At 51.8% G+C, this 21,108-nt stretch overlaps 2 protein-coding genes across 7 annotated transcripts in view; both read left to right on the top strand.

The window, feature by feature from the left end:
- The window catches only part of LOC113911825 (up-regulator of cell proliferation), a 60,578-nt gene extending 54,926 nt beyond the window's left edge, over positions 1–5,652 (top strand). For all 6 annotated transcript variants that reach the window (XM_027574694.2, XM_027574691.2, XM_027574695.2 and 3 more), the window contains exons 4-6: positions 656–688; positions 897–935; positions 2,478–5,652. In XM_027574694.2, the coding sequence (XP_027430495.1) occupies positions 673–688; positions 897–935; positions 2,478–5,071 (2,649 nt within the window). In that variant the 5' untranslated portion in view covers positions 656–672 and the 3' untranslated portion in view covers positions 5,072–5,652. The remainder of the gene's footprint in view (positions 1–655; positions 689–896; positions 936–2,477) is intronic.
- Positions 5,653–12,828: 7,176 nt separating this feature from the next.
- Positions 12,829–15,353, top strand: MRPS24 (mitochondrial ribosomal protein S24). The gene is made up of 4 exons (XM_027574696.1): positions 12,829–13,063; positions 13,143–13,211; positions 13,380–13,491; positions 14,919–15,353. Exons 1-4 carry the CDS (start codon positions 13,025–13,027, stop codon positions 15,200–15,202), a joined length of 504 nt encoding a protein of 167 aa, XP_027430497.1. The 5' UTR covers positions 12,829–13,024; the 3' UTR covers positions 15,203–15,353.
- The last annotated feature ends 5,755 nt before the right edge of the window (positions 15,354–21,108 follow it).

Here is a 21,108-nt window from a genome sequence, read left to right as displayed (position 1 = left end):
TATCAGAATCTTTTTTTGATTCATAAGCTTTAAAAAATGTAATTTTAATTTTGGATTAGATGATAGTCTTACTTGGATCAGAGCACAGAACAATAAAAAAGTGCACAATGGGGCAGCTGGGTGGCTTGGTCGGTTGAGCATCCAACTCTTGATTTTTGGCTCAGGTCATGATCTCAGGGTCCTGGGATCGAGCCCCACGTCGGGCTCCACGCTCAGTGCAGAGCCTTGCTTGTCCCTCTCCCTCTGCTCCTCCCCTGCTCTCTCTCTCTGTGTCCCTCAAATAAATAAATAAGTAATCTTTAAAAAAAATAAAAATGATGTTTGTAGAAGGTAATCTTGAAATTGAGCCAAGGAATTTACAATTGATTTATGTTTTAAATAGTTTCTAAAATCAAAGATTAATCTATATAAATGTCATGGACTTATTTGTATTTTATTCTCAGAAACTTCAGTAAATTCTTACAAGAATATATCCTAGAGCAAATCGCTATCTTGTATGTAGCTACCACTACTCTGTGTCATATTTGGGGTTGGAAAACAGAAATTTACATAGGAAGAACCGAAGCCAATCCCAGCACTAAAAGTAAACACGAAACTTTTGGTAGAAGAGTCCAAGCTTACTGATGAAAGTCAACATGTGTGTGCTTTCTTCCAGATTTGGAATGGAGAGACATGGACCCAGATGACTGTGAGTTTGGTTGTGGAGGTGGAGACAGCAGGGTTGGGATTGGCCTGGGGACGGGCGCGTGAAGTGGGGCATGACTGGGATTTCATATTGTGAGCAGTTAGGAGAAGTTACTGTCTTAGTGAGAGGAAGGAGGTTCCCAGTGTAGCCTAACTTGTGTTGATCTAAGGTGCTGATTTGACTGACGCCTCATTTTCCTTTGCTTTTGTAGATGGTACAAATGAGGCCCAGGACAGTGACTTCCCAGCAGGTACACATTTTCCCCCGCTCCGACTCCCTGTCCCATTGCAGGAGGACCGGGCTGTGTGAGAGCCCCTCTTGCCCCTGGCCCTGGATGGTGACCGAGACGGAGACTAGCAGGGGCAAGCGCAGGACTCTTATTTTTGACGAGTTCCCAAAGTAATTCTAAAAGCTCAGGCAGGTTTGGGAAGCCCTCAGCTGTTCCCGTGGTCGCATTCCTGCCGCAGGCCCCACACCGGGTGGGGGTGCATGGGGGGCTTCTTGCTCTTGCTTTTCCCCAGCGCATTTCACTGCCTGCTGCTTAAAGGGCGAAACCAGTTGTTCATGTCTGGGTAAGAGAATCCACATCCCTGTTCGTTCAGGCAACACCCAGACACCTGAGCCGCAGTGTGAAGGGTTTCTGCCCCCTGTGTCCCCCTGCAGCTCTTTTGTTTCTGCAGTAAGTTCCGCAGCCCTGTGCCCAGCGGAATGCGCTACCTGCAGGGCCCTCAGGGGAGGAGACACCTGTGCCCCAGGGTTGGGTCCCCCTGGGGGGCCGTCCCCCAACTGCTCGGGCACCTGTGACTCAGGGCTGGGTCCCCCTGGGGGGCCATCCCCCGACTGCTCGGGCACCTGTGACTCGGGGCTGGGTCCTGCTGGGGGGCCATCCCCCGACTGCTCGGGCACCTGTGACTCGGGGCTGGGTCCCGCTGGGGGGCCATCCCCCGACTGCTCGGGCACCTGTGACTCAGGGCTGGGTCCCACTGGGGGGCCGTCCCCTGACTGTTCTCTGGTTTATATGAACATGCAGCTTCATGATGGAGAAGATCCTGGAGCTCAGTGGGATTTGCATTGTTCATGTAGTTAACACTGAAATCGTACTAATTATATACAGTAGGACAATTGGTGACACCTCACGGCCAAGGACAGGGATAGTGGGCAAAACCTAGGGCTCGTAAGAACTCATATTGCATCGGACGATGGTGGAAGGCCTGAACAAGTGCAGGCTTCTGATCATCGCTACCAAATATGTTGCCAGGGTAACACTGAAAACCACGTGATTGGCTTCAGATTTGCAAAATGGTTGTGTAGCTATGATTTCTGTGACTGGATTTAGTCACAACTTCCTGTTTCCTTTAAAAATCCTCCCCATTTATTTGTAAAAAAGAAGAGAACATTACCTAGAAAGTCTGAGTGACTCGGGGATTGTGTCCCCTGTGGGAAATTCCTGCTGCGCCCAGGATGTGGGACAGGCCATGGGGTCACGTGCGGGCTCATGGCTGTGCACGCTACACAGTTACGGTGGGCCCAGCATAGCTGGGTCTCATGGGTTTCAAGAGAACCCAGACATGTGGACCTTTTCACAGCATCTGCCAATCCTTAAATGTGGCCTCTGGGTGTCCTCTTCTTTCTAACATTGCACGTGTCTCGCTATGTTTGCCCCTGTTGGTCTCAGGAGGAGTAGGGCACGCACACCCCGCTTTCTGAAGGATCGAGGCCATCTCCCTCCCCATCTCCTGCTGGGGCCCCTGACTCACAGGGTGAGCACTGATGTCTTCTTTTCCCCCTGCAGTGGAGAGGAGCAGGCTGCAGGAAATGCTGTCTCTTCTGGGCCTGGAGACCTACCAGGCCCAGAAGCTCAGCCTCCAGGACTCCCTGCAGATCAGCAGTGACAGCATGAAGAACTGGGCCCCTCAGGCTCCCAAGGACTTGCCCTGGAATTTCCTCAGGAAGCTGCAGGCCCTCAACGCTGAAGCCAGGAACACCACCATGGTGCTGGACGTGCCCCCGGACGCCAGGCCCGCGGAGAAGGAGAGCCAGATGGAAGAGGAGATCATCTACTGGGACGCGGCCGACGACATCTCCGCGGACATCTATTCCTTCTCTGAGCTGCCAACGCCTGACACACCTGTGAACCCCTTGGACCTCCTCTGTGCCCTTCTGCTGTCCTCGGACAGTTTCCTACAACAAGAAATCGTGCACAGAATGTCCCTCTGCCAGTTTGCACTCCCCCTCGTCCTACCCGACTCGGAGAACCACTACCACACGTTTCTGCTATGGGCCCTGAGGGGCGTTGTGCGGACGTGGTGGGCGCAGCCCCCACGGGGGGTGGGTAGCCTCCGAGAAGACAGCGCGGTGCTGTCGCGGGCGCCCGCCTTCGCCTTCGTGCGCATGGAGGTCAGCAGCAACTCCAAGTCCCAGCTCCTCAACGCCGTGCTCAGCCCAGGCCACAGGCCGCGGGACTGCTTCTGGCACCGCGATCTGAACGTGGGCACCAACCCTCGGGAGATTGCAGACGGGCTGGTGGAAGTCTCCTGGTTTCTTCCCAGCGGCAGGGAGGACCTGGACGTTTTCCCGGAGCCTGTGGCCTTTCTGAACCTGAGGGGCGACATCGGGTCTCACTGGCTGCAGTTTAAGCTGTTGACCGAAGTGTCGTCTGCCGTGTTCATCTTGACTGACAACATCAGCAAGAAGGAGTACAAGCTTCTGTACCCCATGAAGGGGTCGGCCACGAAATACTACTTCATCCTGAGCCCGTACCGCGGGAAGCGGAACACGAACCTGCGCTTCCTCAACAGGCTCATCCCAGTGCTGAAGATGGACCACTCGCACGTCCTGGTGAAGGTCAGCAGCACGGACAGCGCGGGCTTCGTGCGCAGGGTCCGCTCCATTGTGGCTCACGTGGCCCGGTCCCCCTGCAGGAGGCTGTCTCTGGAGGAAATGGCCCACGCGGCGCGCAAGCTGGGGCTGCGGGTGGACGAGGACTGTGCCGAGTGTCAGCGGGCCAAGGACCGGATGGAGCGCATCACCAGGAAAATCAAAGACTCGGATGCCTACCGCAGGGACGAGCTGAGGCTGCAGGGGGACCCGTGGAGGAAGGTGGCCCAGGTGGAGAAGGAGCTGTGCCAGGCCCAGTGGGCCGGGGACCCTCCAGACAAGGGCAGGGCCGAGCTGAGGCTCCGGCTGCTGGAACTGCGGGCACAGCAGAATGGACACGAGCCCACCGGGGGCGTGCAGGAGTTCATCGCGGGCATCAGCGGCCCCTCCCTGGGCGAGAAGCAGTACTTCCTGAGGTGGATGGAGTGGGGGCTGGCCCGGGTGGCCCCGCCGAGGCCGAGACAGCCTCCGGAGAGCATTCTCACGCTGAGACCGAAACACTGTGGGGTCATGGACTTCAGCGAGCTGCTCTGGCCAGAGCCCCTGGGGGTGGAGCACTTCCTGCGGGAGATGGGGCAGTTTTATGAGGCAGAGAGCTGCCTCGTGGAGGCAGGGAAGCTGCCGGCCAGCCAGAGGCGCTTTGCCCACTTCCCAGGCTTGGCCTTGGAGCTGCTACTGAAGGGGCTCCCCTTGGAGCTGATCGACGGGAGCACGCTGAGCACCCCCCTGCGCTGGGTCACGGGGCTCCTCAAGGAGCTGCACGTGCGCCTGGAGCGGAGGTCGAGACTGGTGGTCCTGTCGGCGCTGGGTGTGCCGGGCACAGGCAAGTCCACGCTTCTCAACACCATGTTTGGGCTGCGCTTTGCCACAGGGCGTGGATGTGGGCCTCGAGGGGCCTTCATGCAGCTTGTCACGGTGGCCGAGAGCTTCAGCCAGGACCTGGGCTGTGACCACATCCTGGTGATAGACTCTGGGAGCCTCATAGGCGGGGCCCTGGCCTCGGCCGGGGAGAGGTTTGAGCTGGAGGCCTCCCTGGCCACGTTGCTCATGGGGCTGAGCAACGTCACCGTGGTCAGTTTAGCCGAGACCAGGGACATACCACCGGCCATTCTGCACGCGTTTCTGAGGTTGGAAAAAACGGGGCACATGCCCAACTATCAGTTTGTGTACCAGAACCTTCATGACACGTGTGCCCCCGGCCCCAGGCCGAGAGAGAGGAGGCCGCTCCTGGAGCCGCCCGGTGATGTGAGCAGAGCCGTGGCGCAAATGGAGAAACAGGGCGGCGGCATCCGGACGCTGGCGGACCTGGCCTTCTGTGACCCCGAGAAGCAGCATATCTGGCACATCCCTGGCCTGTGGCACGGGGTGCCTCCCATGGCCGCGGTGAGCTTGGGGTACAGCGAGGCCATTTTTGAGTTAAAGAGATGCCTGTTGGAAAACATCAGGAATGGCCTGTCCAACCAGAACAAAAACATCCAGCAGCTCATTGAGCTGGTCAGACGGCTCTGAGTGTCCAGAGAGTGGCCTGTTCCAGAGGCGGTGTCCTCCCGGGGCCGAGCCCGGCACCTGAGCGGGGCTGGCGGCTGACCGGTGTGAGAAGGGAGAAAAACGAAAGCCAGGGGGCCTGGGGTTTCCTGCCCAGTGTTGAGAAAGGAGGTGACCTTGCAGACCAGGTCAGAGATGCTCTCAGGAGCAGAGAGGCTCTGGGGGGCGGCGCGGGGACTCCGCAGTGATTCACTCTGTGTCCAGGCTCCCTCTCTGTGCCCCCCCGAGCGCAGCCAGGACGCTGCCCTGAGGAAGCGGGGGACAGGCCTTCGGCGACTCCGTCCTGCCGGTTCAACTGCCCCGTCCCCTGCACAGCCTTCTGTTTACACCGTCCCCCCACAGCCATCTGTTTACACCTCCGCCACACTCAGCCCAGCGCATCCCTCTTGCTCTGCTCCCGCGTCTGCCCCGCCCCAGACTGTGACCTCCTTGAAGGGAGGGTTGTGTGTGACCTGACTGTCCCCTGGGGCCTGGCTCAGGGCCTGGCACACTGTAGACACTTAATAAATGTTTGTTAAAAGACTGGAATGAATGAATGTGCAAATGACGGTGACAGGCAGGTTCCTCTCTGCCTTGATTTTCCTGTTTCCTCAGAGAGCATCAGTGTCTGAGGAGGGGTGCAGGACAGGTCAGGAATGGCGGACGCCCAAGAGAAGCATCTCACAAATGCCCCGCTGTCCCCCGTCTTTAAGCAGAGCTCTGCCCTGCAGGCTGCTCCTGGGAGCGGGACTCGGTGTCTTCACGGTCATGTGGGGCATGGCCGTGGCCATCCCACTGCCACCAGAAGGGAGGCCTAGAGCAGTGAAGCCCCCGCCCACACAGCTCAGTGGGGTGGGGGCTGATAGGCTCTGCCTGGCCCACGGCTCATCCCCAGACCCCCACAGCTGCCAGGCCAACCCCAGCCGGCCCCTGGCATGCCCTGCATCTCACTTCAGGCCTGTGGGGCCAGGCTCCCGCCCTGACGGCATCTGTGGCCACTGGCCACGTGTGAGCTCCCCCACTGTGGGTGCTGTGACTGAATCCTGGCCTGCGCTGGTCCTCCACCGAGGCCGGAGGCACCCCAGGGTCCCTGGAACCCAACCCCAGCTCTTTGAGCTCTGGGAACCTGCTGCTTAGGCCTTGGGGGCTCCTTCCCTCTGTATGTTGTGACTTTGGGGAAACCGGGCCCTCCCCGCCCTCCGTGGTGACTAGAAGCCCCTCGGTGTTCCTTGTCCCCCTCTTGCCAGACCCGGCCAGGCAGCCCTCTGGATGGGAACCCTTTCTTGAACCGCAAGCCCCCAGGCCCCTTTCCTGGAGCCCCAGGCCGCTATGGCTGAGGCGCCCCTGATATTCAGCATTGCTCCTGCATCCTGGGAGCCTGGCTCTGGACGCACAAGACGGGGGCTGAAAGCAGTGCTGGCACTCAGAAAACCTGACCTCTAGCTGATAAATTTAGGAAAACCTTTTCCCTCCTGAGGCGCAGAAAGAATATCTAACCCTCAGGCACTAGAAACTCATCTCTTCGGGATCCTTAACACAAATCTCAAGATGTTGGTTCACCTGGAAATACCGAAGCCTCTCCTTCCTTCCTTCCCCCAGCGCCGTGGGGCTACCCAGTTGCTTCTCCAGCACTGTAGGAACATCACCCGGGTACTCATGGGTCCAGAGCTCAGGGAAAGCTCCCTTAGAATTGTTGAATATCGATTCCCTTACAAACTGATTCGAGCTCTTCTTGAATCTGAACCACGGAAGTTACCCTCGTGGCTCTGACAGTCGCCCAAAGAGAAGGTTTAATCATTGAATTCCAGAAAATTAGGTGCGTGCTTCCCCCCCCGCCCCGGGGGAAAGAGTTTGACAGACTTTCAAAAGGATGCAGGATCCAAAATAGATGATTAACTGCTTAGTAATCAGGAAAATCACTGTATGTGAAATTTCATCCAACAGTTGCCGAAAGCGTTTAAACTTTCGCAAACAGACCAGTCTAAAGACGGTGTAACAGAATCTGAGCAGGAGGGTGCCCTGGGCAGGACCCCGGTGGTGGTGGGGGGACTCGCCGTCTAACCGAGCCCCGAGCTGTCTGGGCAATGTGAGACCAGTGCCCCCTAGGAGCGGGGACTGGAGACATGGCGCTGGAGCCTCGGAGAGTGTCCGTCACGGCGTTCCCCTCATCCTGTTTTGGATGATGTTAGGTCCCACCAGGGCTTCTCCTTCAGACCCCGAAGTCAGTGCTGCTCTTGCAATTCCAACTTCCAGAAACCTGTGTCTTGCCTGGGGCCAGACCCTGGGCTCCAAACGCTAAGCATGAGTTTGTCCTGCCCGGTCCTGGGCTCCCCACAGCCTGAGGGCCCTGCCTCGGGCCTGAAGACATCAGGGGCCCTGGGGCCCTGGTGCTACTGGGCCCTCGTGCCCATGGGGCTGAGCTTAGTGAGGCGGAGAGCTACCCGGAGACCGAAGGTGGACATGCTGCTCACGGGGGACCCAGGTACTTTGGTGAGTGTGAACCCTGTCAGTGATGGAGTAAATGTGCCCGGGAGTCTGAGCCCAGGTACAGGAGAGCCTGCCCCTGTCCCAGGACAGCAGAAGTTGTTCTTGGCTGGTGGGACACCCGGCCTGGACCTTGCTTCCTGCTAATGATGTTGCCCTTGGGCAAAGTCACTCAACTTCCCTGTGCCTTGCCCCGCCCCCATGCGCACCTGCTCAGTGGTGGGTGCACCAGCTAGGTTTGTGCGCACAAGCAAGGCGCCGTGTCTGCACCAGTCTGCACACGCAGGAGGCTCAAGCGAAGGGAAGTGCCTGCTTTCTGCATCAGTCTCAAACATTTCAGCATGCCAAACAGCATTCATCTTGTCATCAGTGCTATCTTAAAATTAATTGGCAGCCCTTTCTCTTAACGGTACACAAAGCAATGTCTTCTAATCAATGTTATCTTAGATTTATTTATTGATTTAAGTTTTTTTTTAAAATTTATTTGAGAGAGAGAGAGAGCCCGAGCAGGGTGAGGGGCAGAGGGAGAGGCGGACTTCCCGCTGAGCAGGGAGCCCGATGCGGGGCTCGATCTCGGGACTCCGGGACCATGACCTGAGCCGAAGGCAGACACTTCACCGACTGAGCCACCCCAGCGCCCCTTATCTTATATTTACTGACACACAGGCTGGTTTTGAGAATTCTGTACCAATGTCAGCCTGATATGGCTGCTCTCCCCAGCTCCTCAGTTGTAATTCGCCCAATTTAAAAAAAAAAGAAAACAAAAAACTATTTTTTTTTGAGTCAGTAATAAAAAAATGATTTTGGTTATAAACTTATCCTGAGTTCCTAAGACTTCAGCCAAATTACATCAGAGTGTGGCTTTACGGGCCCGGATGAGTCAGGACCACAGAAGTGAGCCAGCTGATGTCGATCCTGGTTTTGCCGACTTTCCGCCCCTCACCCCACAGCACCCACCCTGCAGAGGTGGCTTCACTCATGCTGTTGTCCGCCTGGGGCTCCGACTCGTCCCTGGTCCTGGCCGACTCTGGCAGTCACCTCTCTCAGGATGGCCTCCGGTGGCAGCCCCCCTCTAGTCCACCCCCTGTCTGTGTCCTACCTCCTTTTACTTGTCAGCTTTTCCGCCCTCCCCATCTGGGCTTCCTGTGGAAGGCAGAGCCTCGCGCCCATTTTTGTGTCCAGATCTAGCATGGGGTGTGAGAACCAGGAGCTCCAGTGGCCTGCACACAGGAGGCCCAGTCCGCTATTCATCCTCTCCACGCCCCGGATAGCTCTGCCATCAGTGGACTGGGCCTCTTCCCTCAGTGCCCCTATGCAGGAGCATCATTAACCCACTGAACTTCCCCCTTCTTCCTGTGCCTCAGCAGAGGGAGAGCAGGGGTAGGGGAATGCGGGATTGGCCCCCCTCTGGCTACCTGTGCAAAAACAAGAGGACAGACAATTCAAGACTCAGTTTTAACTGGACTTCATTGGTGGTTTGGCTTAGTTCCCAGAACAGAGCTGAGAGCCTCTGGGATTCTTCTTTGGTGAATGGTTGGTCATTAGGAGAAAATGAATTACCAGGAGTACGAAGTACCAGATTTAGCAGAGGTTTACAAAATGCGAAACGTCAGCAGTTCTGAGTTAGGGTAAGTCCGCACGAATAGGGGTGTCTTGGCTAACCCTGCATCCAACAGGAAGGCAGACGTCTCCAGCTAAGGCATCCCTCCCTGAGGCTAGATTCTGGTGACTTCCAAGGAAAGAAGACCACGTTCCAGGCTGGACTGCTTTCCGCAAGTTCAGCTGGGCCCACAGTCTCTGTCTCACCCACTGTCCTGCAGCCTGGCCAGCACCGCATCCTCCGGGACAGGTGCGCCCTTGAGCTGTGCCGGAACGCACTGGACCGTCTCAGAGAAGTCCAGACGAGCCAGCGGGCCCCCTCCTATGCCTTGTGGCCCAAGAGCGGCAGGACTGGATGAAGGCCAGGCCTCTCGGAGGGAGACCTGCCCCAGTCTTGCAGGACCAGTGGTACAAAAGAGGTGTGAGGAGCAGCCAACAGCCCTCTCCCTGAGAAGGATCTCTCCAAATCAGGTTCTGGGAGTCTCCTGCATAAACTTGGAGTTTGGGACACTAGTTCTAGCCTGGCTGTACATCAGCATCCTCTAAGCAGCATTGAAAAGGCATGGGTGTCGCCCCCTCCATTCCGTCAGTCCCATCCTGGGGGGGGGCAGTGGACTCCAGACGAGCAGCCGTGAAAGCATAAAGGCGACCCTAGCTCTTCCCGGTTACCATGGAGAGCAAAGAGGCTCACGTCTGCGAAGAGACAGGTGCGCATCCTTGCCTTCCCAGGGTTCTGGTGTGGGAACCCAGGTGGGCCATTCATGTGGGTCTCTTGTTCCTAAATGTGGTTGCTCTATTTCCAAGAAGTCCTCCAGAGCCAAGTCCTGAGCTTTCTGCACCCACCTCCAAAGACCCAGGCCATTCCCCCAACGCACATGGTTCTGAATGCTCACCCCATGATGCAGGGGGACCCCGGATAAGGAACATACTTTGGAACAAGGAGCTTGCTACCACTTGCTAGTTCTGTGACCCCAGGTGACTCTCTGAGCCTCCATTTTCTGTTCTGCAAGACTACTGCCTCCTTTATAGGGCTGATGGGAGAAGCAAAATACATCAAAACACTAACAGGGGCGCCTGGGGGGCTCAGTTGGTGAAGGGTCTGCCTTGGGCTCAGGTCACGATCTCAGAGTCCTGGGATGGAGTCCGGCGTCGGGCTCCCTGATCAGTGGGGAGTCTGCTTCTCCCTCTGTCTCTCCCTCTGTGCCCCCCACCCCGGCTTGTGCTCTGTCTCTGTCTCTCTCTCTCTGACAAAATAAATAAAGAAAATAAGAAAACCACTAACAAATGGAAATGGCAGAAAAATAAAAACATCCCCTTAAACTGTTTCCACTGGCAATTTAAAACAATGTAATGATTCATACTAATGTTTAAGAAAAATTGTTTTCGGTTATTTTAATCATGCAAACACACCCCCAGCCCCACCCCCAGCAAGGAACCAGCTGGAACCCTTTTTGTAACAAGGCATGGCAGAAAGATATGAAAAGGTAGGTGTGCAGGATGTTAGCAACTTGAAAGACATAGGGCTGTTTGGACTTCCCAGGAGACACCTCAGGCCTAAGGGAGAGTGACCGGAATGAAGACAAACACAAATCTGCTGATGTAATTGCCTGATGCCTTGAGGGTAGAACGAGCCACCGAAGCCTCTGCTCAATGCCTCCCACAGCCTCCAACAGAAGTCAGGAGTCCCCTTTGCTGGAACACCAGCCTCTTCCTTCCTCTGGTGAGGGTGGTGGTCCTGTGAGTTCTCATGAATTCCCAATAGTCTGTTCATCTCCCCAAGAGGAGGTGCATGTCAGAGGCATGACAGGTGGGGCTTTTGTTGTTTTTTGTTTTTTTAACTCTACACCAAACGTGGGACTCAAACTCACGACCCCGAGATCAAGAGTGGCATGGTCCACCGGCTGAGCCAGCCAGGCGCCCCCGGCTTTATTCTTTTTTAAAGGCACATTTATTAGCTGCTCACTCTGCTAGGCATTTTACAGTGTAATATTCACAACAACTATCTTCATTCCCATTTTACAGATGAGAGAAACTGAAGCCCAGGAAGGTCCAGTCATGTGCCAGGAACTGTAATTCATATACCAGCTCCCATATTCCTCACCATTCTGGGCAGATTTAGAAAACTTATCACATTATGAAATTATCAAACTTTAGGGAAACTTTAAAAAGAAAAAATACTATCAGATTAAAAGGGTCCTTTGGGAAAAGTTAAGAGTTCTTATATTTGGAAAGTATTGTGATCTCATTCTCCTTCTGCCCCCTTACCCAATATGCAGAACAGTTGGAGGCCATAGTTCAAACATTTGGAAGTAAAATGTTCTTAGTGTTAGGAATATGTCCCATGGCAAGAAAGATGTCCCTCTACTACGGTTTTTTTGAGGACCTAGCTTTCAGTGGTCAGAGGAATCTTGACCGTTGAGAATACAGTGGCCTGAAGCCAGGATGCATGTCTTGGTCTCTCTCTGCCCCTCCCTTGTGTGACTTTGGGCAACTCACCATCTCCCCCCCCCCCCATTTCCCCTCCACATAGATGATAATCCAGTCCTCCCTACCAGGGCAAGCGCAGACTTTGCAAGCAGCATTAGGGTAAATGATGTACGTCAAAACCAGCCCAATGTTGGCAGTTCCATATCATTCAGCGGAACATAACCAATATCAGCTATTTATCCTAACAGCTCTATGAGCTAGTACTGCTAATAAAACCCATCTTATAGATTATGGAGCTGAGGCTCAACTGTCCAAAGATTGTCACACCTGGGTCCCACTCCAAAGTCCATGCTTTTTCCATTTCTGTGATGAGTTGTGAAGATACCCAGTATTGGTATTTTCTGACAATAATTACTGGATACCAGTTACCGCGACAATGCTCGGTTTGAGTATGAATTTCCTTACCCATCCAGCCCTTTCTCTTACTTAGAATTTCCTTCCTCAACGACCAGACACAACGGTATGGTCCCATAGTAAACTACGTATTTCTCCGCATAAGTCATCCTTGAAGAACTGGGTGAAATTTTAACCAAAACGAATTTCTTCTTTGTGGATAAAAGCCAAGTTTGTTCGTTTTCTTTCCTTTTTAAAGACTTATTTGGAGGTAGAACTCAGCAGCCTGATTTCTAGAAGGTGGCGACCCGCTCCGCTCGCAGCCTTGCCCCGAGGGCCCCAGGCCGGGGCGCAGGGGGCCCAGCAGACACCACGCTGACCCGGAGGCCCTGTCTCTGCCGCTCCGAGCACCCAGAGGGCGGGACCTCACCTCTGCACCGTCCGCGTTCCGGACCTGAACCACCACACACACTCCGACCGTGGCAGGCGGAGAGGTGCACGGCTAGGCGTCGCTGGGTTGCTGGGTTGCGGGGCGGCGGGAAGGATCCGCTGCCTGCACCGCGGGGCCGCGCACAGAACCTCTCCCACCCGCGGAGCCGCTAGACCCTCACCGGCAGACATGCCCCACCCCGGCCGAGACTCCGCCCACCGCTGACCCGCCCGGCAGGGAGGCCACGCCCCGACCGAGACTCCGCCCACCGCGGCCAAACCCGACAGGCCGCGCCCCGACCGAGACTCCGCCCACCACGGGTCCTCCCCGACCGTGACCCCTCCCACCGTGGCCCCGCCCCGGCTGAGACTCCGCCCACCTCGGCCCGCGCGCGACCTCACCCCGACAGAGAGGCTCCGCCCTGGCCGGGAGGCCCCGCCCCTCCTCGGCCCCGTCCCCGCAAGCGCCTAGCACGCCCGCGCAAGTTCCGATTTGGCCTCGTCCGCCGTCGCGGCCTGCTGGGGGTTGACCTTTGCCCTGCGGTCGCCCCGCCTCGTCTCCCCTCGCGGCGCTGTAGTAAGCCCGCGCGCTGCGCCGGGGCCAAGATGGCGGCGCACGGGTGCTGCCGGGGCCTCGGGCTGCCGGTGAGTGGGCGCCGCTGGCGGGGTCCCCGGCCTGTGGCGGGGGCCTTAGTCTCCGTCTCACGTCCCCCCCTTCTCACAGGTGCTCTCCTGGAGCCGAGGGCTGCCGTGCTCCTGGCGCGCTCTACATACGTCCGCGGCCTGCGCCAAGGTGAGCGCGGCTGGGCCTGGGGGTGCGAGGGTCCCGGGGCCGGGGGCCCGGGGGCGGAGGGGCCGGGGGGCGGAGGGGCGGGGCACCCGAGGGCCGGGGGGCGCGGGGGTGGGGCGCCGCAGCTCGGGCCGGTGGGAGCGCAGAGTCACGGCGCATCTCCGCTCCTAGAACCGGGCGGCCCGAGTCAGAGTGGGCAAGGGGGACAAGCCGGTGACGTACGAGGAGGCGCACGCCCCGCACTACATCGCGCACCGCAAGGGCTGGCTGTCGCTGCACACAGGTGAGGGGCCGCGGTGCTGGGGGCCCCGCGGATGAAGTTCCCGGTCGTGGCTGTCACGCGGAGACCAGAGGAACACGTGCGGAGGCTTGATTCAACGCCGCATTCCGAGGCGTTCATGCTCAGATCTCGTATTCCCGAATCACGGTGGGCCGTGGGCCGAGCTGGGTCCCCGCACCCACCTTCCCTGCCGGGGGCGCTGCCCTCTTGATTCCGCTCGTGCTGTAAACAAGTGTTCTTTTCGAGGTCCATTAGTGCCCCATGTTTACAGTTCTGTGCTTTTTGTGGGTTATTTCAGTGCCTTAAAATAGCCCTAATGCTGAAGTGTGAAGCACCAGGAGGGTGTGAGGTACACTGGGGAGAAAATAGGCATGTTTGGTAAGCTTCTTCAGGCACGAGTTATACTGCTGTTGGCGGAGAGTTCGGTGTTAATCGGTCGCGTGTATGAAACAAGGGGTCTTTAAGCAGAAACGTACACGAAACAAGGTTATATATTGGTGTGTCTTAACCAAGGACACGCAGAGACCAAACCCCTTATAACCCCTAGGAGCGAGGGTTCAGTGTTCCCTAACTCATTGCTCGTGGTGACTTTATAGAACGTAACTACCGGGAACTAAGGAGAATCAGCTGTGTTTTGTTCGGTATGAGGCTTCTCAACTTGGGTGTTTTGAGATCCATCTGTCTAGAGAACTTAAAATACAGATTCCTGTCCCCCACCCTTTTCAAGTTCTGGTTTTAAGGTCTGGGGCTGGGTGTGGAGACTCTTTGTTTTTGTTTTTTAAAGACTTTTATTTATTTGAGAGAGAATAAAGGAGAAAGAGAGCATGAGAGGGGGGCATCCGGAGGGAGAAGCAGACTCACCAAGAGCAGGGATCCCGATGTGGACTCGATCCCAGGACTCTAAGATCATGACCTGAGCTGAAAGCGGTCACTTAACCACCTGAGCCGCCCAGGCGCCCAGGTGTGGAGACTCTTGAGGCACACTGTACGAGGTGTAGGAGTCTCAGGATCTACACTGAGAGTCCACTGGTTGAGGCCATGGCCCTGGAAGGTGAGAGAGCTCATGTCCCCAGTCTCAGAAGTAGCTGCTGGCCTCATCTCTCTGGGCCAAGGGATGGCCAGTGCTTCTATAAATGTCCAGAAAGAGTGGGAAAAGGCTAGACAGGAAAGGATCATCTGAGTTTTGTGCCCTGCTAAGGGCTCAGTCTTCCCTTTTGTAAAACCAGGATAACCAATAAAACTTACTTCACAGGATTTATTTGTGAATGTTATGAAATAATGTACTTTGAACTTTAAAGTGTTATTATTTTTATTCCACTTGTAGAAGAAGAGAGAAGAAGCCGGGGTGGGGGTGGAATTGAGTGCCCAGTGCTCTTGGATGTTACCTCTGGAGTTTCTGCTGGGACTTCGAGGTGCCCTTCTCCTTTCAGGTAACCTGGATGGGGAGAACCATGCTGCAGAGCGAACAGTGGAGGATGTTTTCCTCCGGAAGTTCATGCTGGGCACCTTCCCAGGGTGTCTGGCCGACCAGCTGATCCTAAAGCGCCGGGCTAACCAGTTGGAGATCTGTGCCCTGGTCCTGAGGCAGCTGCCTGCACACAAGTTCTACTTCCTGGTGGGCTACAGTGAGACTCTGCTGTCCCACTTTTACAAATGTCCCGTCCGTCTGCACCTCCAGACTGTGCCCTCCAAGGTCGTGTATAAGTACATCTAAGGCAGTCACCTTTTCTGCATCAGGCTCTAGCCTGTGAAGGACAGAACCATACGGGAAAGGAGTGAGGTAGAAATGGGGAAATACATCCCCTCACTGTCTCAAGGATTCCTTTTCAAAGCTGCTGTTGAATAAATGGACCTTCTGTGTTGTCTTCCCTCTTGGTTTGTCTTTCCTCCTTAGAGAAGAGAACTAGAATAGGGTTTCTTCGAAGATGTTCCAAGGCTCCCCAAAAGGCTGCCAGTTGTTTGAGGCTTGGGTAATAGCTACAGTGCGAGTCTCTTGTCACTTTACCAGGAACTTTACCTGGAGTTCTTTGTTTTCTCTCAAAGTGGAAGAATCCATTTTTGGTCATTATAAAAGAACATTAATTTTTTAAAATTTTGAGCAGTGTGGACATGTGTCAAGTCAACCATGAAAGTTTCTTGTTATTCTTCCACCGAGAGAACAACTAAACAGTTTTATTTCCAGATGTACTTTTTCCCTCTAGAAATACCTTAATGGATACTCGTTGCTTATTAAATAAGCTTTCAATTGAGCACCTCCTGTAGGCCACAGATTCTTCTGAGTGCTTGGAATCCATCAATGGACAAAACATTCTGTTCCAAGATCCCTGCCTTCGTGACACCTGTATCCCTCTGGAGGTCTGCAGGGAGGGTTAGGCAGCACTGAGGACTCCAAGCAGGTGAGCTCAGTGCAGGAGAGCGTTTCAGGAGGTGGCATCTGCAAAAGCTGCACGTGGTGCTGGGTGGTGGGGAAGGGATTGCTGACCAGGTTCACTGTGACACTGACCTTGACCCTCACCTTGACCATGACCCTGTTACTTTTTTTTTTTTTAAAGATTTTTATTTATTCAAGAGAGAGAGAATGAGAGATAGAGAACATGAGAGGGAAGAGGGTCAAGAGGGAGAAGCAGACTCCCTGCCGAGCAGGGAGCCTGATGTGGGACTCGATCCGGTGACTCCAGGATCATGACCTGAGCCGAAGGCAGTCGCTTAACCAACTGAGCCACCCAGGCGCCCGACCCTGTTACTCTTAACCCTGAACCTCAACCTCACACACCCTAATTCCAACCCTGACCTTGACTTATTACCCTGACTGTGATTCTACCTTAAGCTCTACCCTTACTCTTAACAGTAATGCTCTCCCTAATCCTACCCACAACTTGACCTTCACTCAACCTCACTCTTACCTGAGGGTCTCACCTGGACCCTCCCCTGATCATGTCTGACTCTGACACTGACATTGACTACATCCCTCACATAACCCTGCTTTTCAGTCAGAACTTCACTCTGAAAAGATCCAAATGCTATCTGACCCTTATCACCACCCTGACGGTGACCTTATCCTAACTCTAACCCTGAGGCTTGCTTTCACTCTGACCATAATCCTCACCCAGACTCTTATCATGACCTTGACCATAAAACTCAGAGTCATCTAAATTTGACCCTTGCCCTGATCTTCCCTTATTGATAAACTGGACTCTGACCCTGACTCCAAAACCCAACCATCACCCAGACTGTCCCTCACACAGATCAGAGCCTACTCTTAACCCTGGTTTTGGCCCTGATTCTAACACTCGACAACCCTGGATTGATGGGACTGATTGTTATTCAGGCCCCGAGACACCCTCACACCTTGCTGACAAAACTCAACCTTAACCTGACCCTGACCCTTCCGACCTTCACTCTGACACTGACCCTGACCCAGGACTTCATGTGAATTTGACCCTCACCGTCTTCTTGATTCTCACCCTAACACTGACCTTGACCCTTCCATTAACAGTAATCTAACTGAACCTCTGCTGGACTTGATCATGTTCCTGATGCTCAAGATCCTGATCCAGCCACATAACTGATTATGAAACTTCCCTGAACCCTGATCTCGACCCTGAACCTTATTCAAATCTTTAACTGACACAGGCCCTTAGCCTATCCTTGACTGTGACCTGATGCATAGCCTTGCTTTGGTATTCACCCTATAGACTTACCCAGATCTTGACCCTGATCCATTTTTTCATTGAAATCTATTTGACATATAACATTGTATAAATTTAAGGAGTCCATGTTGATACATTTATGTATCTTAATACATTATATATCATAATATGATTGCATCAATTAGCACCTCTATCATATTACATAATTATTCTTTTTAGTCATTAGAATGATTAAGTTCTGGGTTCCTAGCAAGTTTGTTGATGATAATACAGTATTGTTGCCTGTGCTCACTATTTGTTATAAATCTGTACCCTTAGGCAACATCTGCCCTGTCCCCTCCACTTCCCACCCCTGGTAACCACCATTTTGCTCTCTATTTTTGTGAGTTTGGCTTTTTTAGATCACACATGTAGGTGGTGTCCTACAGGATTTGTCTTTCTCTGTCTGACTTATTTCACTTAAATAATTTCCACAAGGTTCAGCATGTTGTTGCAAATGGCAGGATGACCTCTTTTCTCATGGCTGTGTGATATTCCATTGTATTTATATACCACATCTTTATCCATCCATTTGTTGATGGGCACTGTTCAATATTGTGAACAACTCTGCAGAAAACATAGGAGTGCATATCTCTCTTCAAAATCCTCTTAATTTCCTTTGTGTGTATACCCAGCAATGGAATCACACTGGATCATTGTTGGGTCTATTTTTAATTCTTGAGAAGCCTTCGTATTGTTTTCCATTGTGGTTGAATCAATGTACATGCACACCAGCAGTGTGAAAGAGTTCCCATTGCCCCAGACCCTTGCCAGCAATTTTTATCTCTTCTTGATAATAGGCCTTCTGACAGGTGCGAGGTGATATCTCATTGTGGTTTTGATTTGCATTTCCCTGATGATGAGTGATGATGAGCATCTTTTCATGTGTCTGTTGGCTGTTGGGATGTGTTCTTTGGAGAAAGATCTCGTTCTACCCATTTTTCAATCAGATTGTTTGTTTTTGATTTTGACTTGTATGAGTTCTTTATATATTTTCAGCATTAACTCCTTATCCAAAGTATGGCTTGCAAAAATTTTCTTCCATTCTGTAGAGTGCTTTTTCGTCTTGTTAATGGTCCCTTTTGCTGTGCAGAGGTTTTAAGTTTCCTGGAGCCCTATTTGTTCATTTTCTCTTTTGTCTTTGGTGCTGCTGGTGTCATATTCAAGGAATCATTGCCAAAACCAATGTTAAGGCGTTTCTTCCCTACACTTACTTCTATGAGTTTATAGTACCAGGTCCTTCTGCTTCAGTCTTTAATCTGTTTGAGTGAATTTTTGTGACTGGTGTAAGATAGGGGGCTAATTTCATTGCATGTACTCATCCAGTTTTCCCCACCTCACTTGTAGACCAGACTGTTCTTTCCCCATTGTGTGTTCTTGGCTTCCTTGTTGAATGTTTTTTTCGCCGTATAAGCAGGGATTCACTTCTGTGCCTTCTATTCTGTTCCATTGGTCTAAGTGTCTATTTCTGTCTGTCTAAGCAGTAACATACTGTTTTTATTCCTGAAGCTTTGTAGTATAGTTTGAAGTCAGGAAGTGTGATGTCCCTGGCTTTGTTCTTTTTTCCTCAAGAAGGACACTTTAACAATATAAATTCTTCTGATCCATGAAACAGAGGATGTCTTCCCATTTGTTTGTCTTTCCATTTCTTTGATTTCTTTCAGCAAAGTCTTGTAGTTCACTGTACAGACTTTCACATCCTTGGTTAAATTTATTCCTAATATTTTATTGTTTTTGATGCTATTGCGAATGGGGTAGTTTTCTTTATTTCTTTTTCGGATGTTTCATTCTTAGTGTATAGGGATGCCAGTGATTTCTGTAAGTTGATTCTGTATCCTGCAACTTAACTGAACTCTAACAGCCTTTCAGATTTTCTATATACCCAGTCATATTATCTGCAAACAGTGACAGATTCACTTCTTCCTTCCTGATTTGGATGCCTGTTATTTCTTTGTCCTGCCTAGTTGCTTCAGCAAGGACTTCTAATACCAAACTGAATAAGAGCGGTGTGTGTGGGCATCCACATCTTGTTCCTGCTTCTTGAGGAAAAGCTTTCAATTTTTCACCAGCGAGTATACCGTTAGCCATGGGCTCATAACATATGGCCTCTAATGTATTGAGGTTCATTCCTTCTATACCCGATCTGCTGAGAGTTTTTATGAAATGATGTATTTTGTCGAGTGCTTTTTCAGCATCTATTCAGATGGTCATGTGATTTTTTCCTTTCATTTTATTAATGTGATGTATCACATTTATTGATTTGTGTATGTTTAATGATCCTTGCATTCCAGGGATAAATCCTACTTGCTCATGATGTATAATTTTTATGTGTTCTTGAATTCAGTTTGCTAATATGTTGTTGAGAGTTTTTGCATCTGGATTCATCAGAGATACTGGTCTGTAGGTTTCTTTTCTTGTGGAGTCCTTCTCTGGCTTTGGTATCAGGGCAATGACAGCCTCACAAGGTTATTTTGGAAGTATTCCTTCCTCCTCAATTTTTTAGAAGAGTTTGAGAAGAATTGGTTTTAATTCTTCTTTGACTGTCTGGTAGAATCTCCAGTGAAGCTGTCTGGTCCTGGGGGAGGTTTCTGTTTGGGAAGTTTTTCATTACTGATTCAATCTCTTTAGTGTCTATTGGTCTGTTCAGATTTTTTATTTCTTCCTGATTCAGTTTGGTAGGTTGCTTGTTTCTAGGAATGGATCTGTTTCTTCTAAGTTATCTGAGTTTTTTGCTTGTAATTGTTTAGTCTCACAATCCTGTTTTTCTGCAGTCTCAGTTGTAATGTCTTTTTCTTTTCTATTCTTTTTAAAAATATTTTATTTATTTATTTGAGAGAGAGAGGGAGAGCACAAGCAGGGGAGGAACAGGAGCAGAGGGAGAGAGACAAGCAGACTCCATGCTGAGCAGGGAACCTGACGTGGGACTCGATCCCAGGACCCCGAGATCAGGACCTGAGCTGAAGGCAGACGCTTAACTGACTGAGCCACCCAGGTGCCCCTAATGTCTCCTTTTTCACTCTTAATTGTACTTGAGTCTTTTCATTTTTTTTCTTAGTCTAGCTAAAAGTTTGTTGATTTTGTTTATCTTATTCATAGAACCAGTTCTCAGTTTCATCAACCCTTTCTGTTGTTTTTATCATTCCCATTTCATTTATTTCTGCTCTGGGTTTTATTGTTTCCTTCCTTCTGCTAAATTGGGCTTAAATTGTTGTTGTTGCTGTTTTTTCTGGTTCCTTGAGGTGTAAAGAGAGGTTGCTTATTTGAGGTTGTTCCAATTAATATATGCACTTATCAGTTTAAACTTTCAGAGCTGCTTTTGCTGCCTTCTGTAAGTTTTTTTTTAATTTTTAAAAAAAGATTTTATTTATTTTTTTGAGAGAGAGAATGAGAGACAGAGAGCATGAGAGCGGGGAGGGTCAGAGGGAGAAGCAGACTTCCCGCCGAGCAGGGAGCCTGACCCAGGACTCGATCCTGGGACTCCAGGATCATGACCTGAGCTGAAGGCAGTCGCTTAACCAACTGAGCCACTCAGGTGCCCTTTCTGTAAGTTTTGATATGTTGTCTTTCCATTTTCATTTCTTTTGAGATAATTTTTTATTTTTCTTTTGATTTCTTCACTGATCCATTGATTGTTGAAGCATGTTGTTTAGTTTCCACATATTAGTGGATTTTCTAGCTTTCCTTTTACTGATTTCTCGTTCCAGACCATCGTGGTTAGAAAAGACACTGGGTATGATTTCAGTCTTGTTAAATGAGCTAAGAGTTGTTGCGTGTCCTATGGTGCAGTCCTTTCTGGAGAAAGTCCCACGTGCACTTGAGGAGAATGCGTGTTCTGCTGCCATTGGTTCTCATGTTTTAATCCATGGAACCACTCTGCCTGTTGATTGGTGAATTCAATTTTTAATATTTAGAGTGATTATTGATAGGAAAG

Source organism: Zalophus californianus, chromosome 12 (assembly GCF_009762305.2).
Source record: "Zalophus californianus isolate mZalCal1 chromosome 12, mZalCal1.pri.v2, whole genome shotgun sequence".
NCBI lineage: Eukaryota > Metazoa > Chordata > Mammalia > Carnivora > Otariidae > Zalophus > Zalophus californianus.
Note: the sequence above shows the minus strand (reverse complement) of the source record. Positions and strands in the feature narration are given on the sequence as shown.

Coding starts and splice junctions, on each gene's coding strand:
- MRPS24 (XM_027574696.1), top strand. CDS start 13,025: ATGGCGGCGCACGGGTGCTGCCGGGGCCTCGGGCTGCCG. Junction 13,064..13,142: donor GCCGGGGCCTCGGGCTGCCG/GTGAGTGGGCGC, acceptor CCCTTCTCACAG/GTGCTCTCCTGGAGCCGAGG. Junction 13,492..14,918: donor CTGGCTGTCGCTGCACACAG/GTGAGGGGCCGC, acceptor TTCTCCTTTCAG/GTAACCTGGATGGGGAGAAC.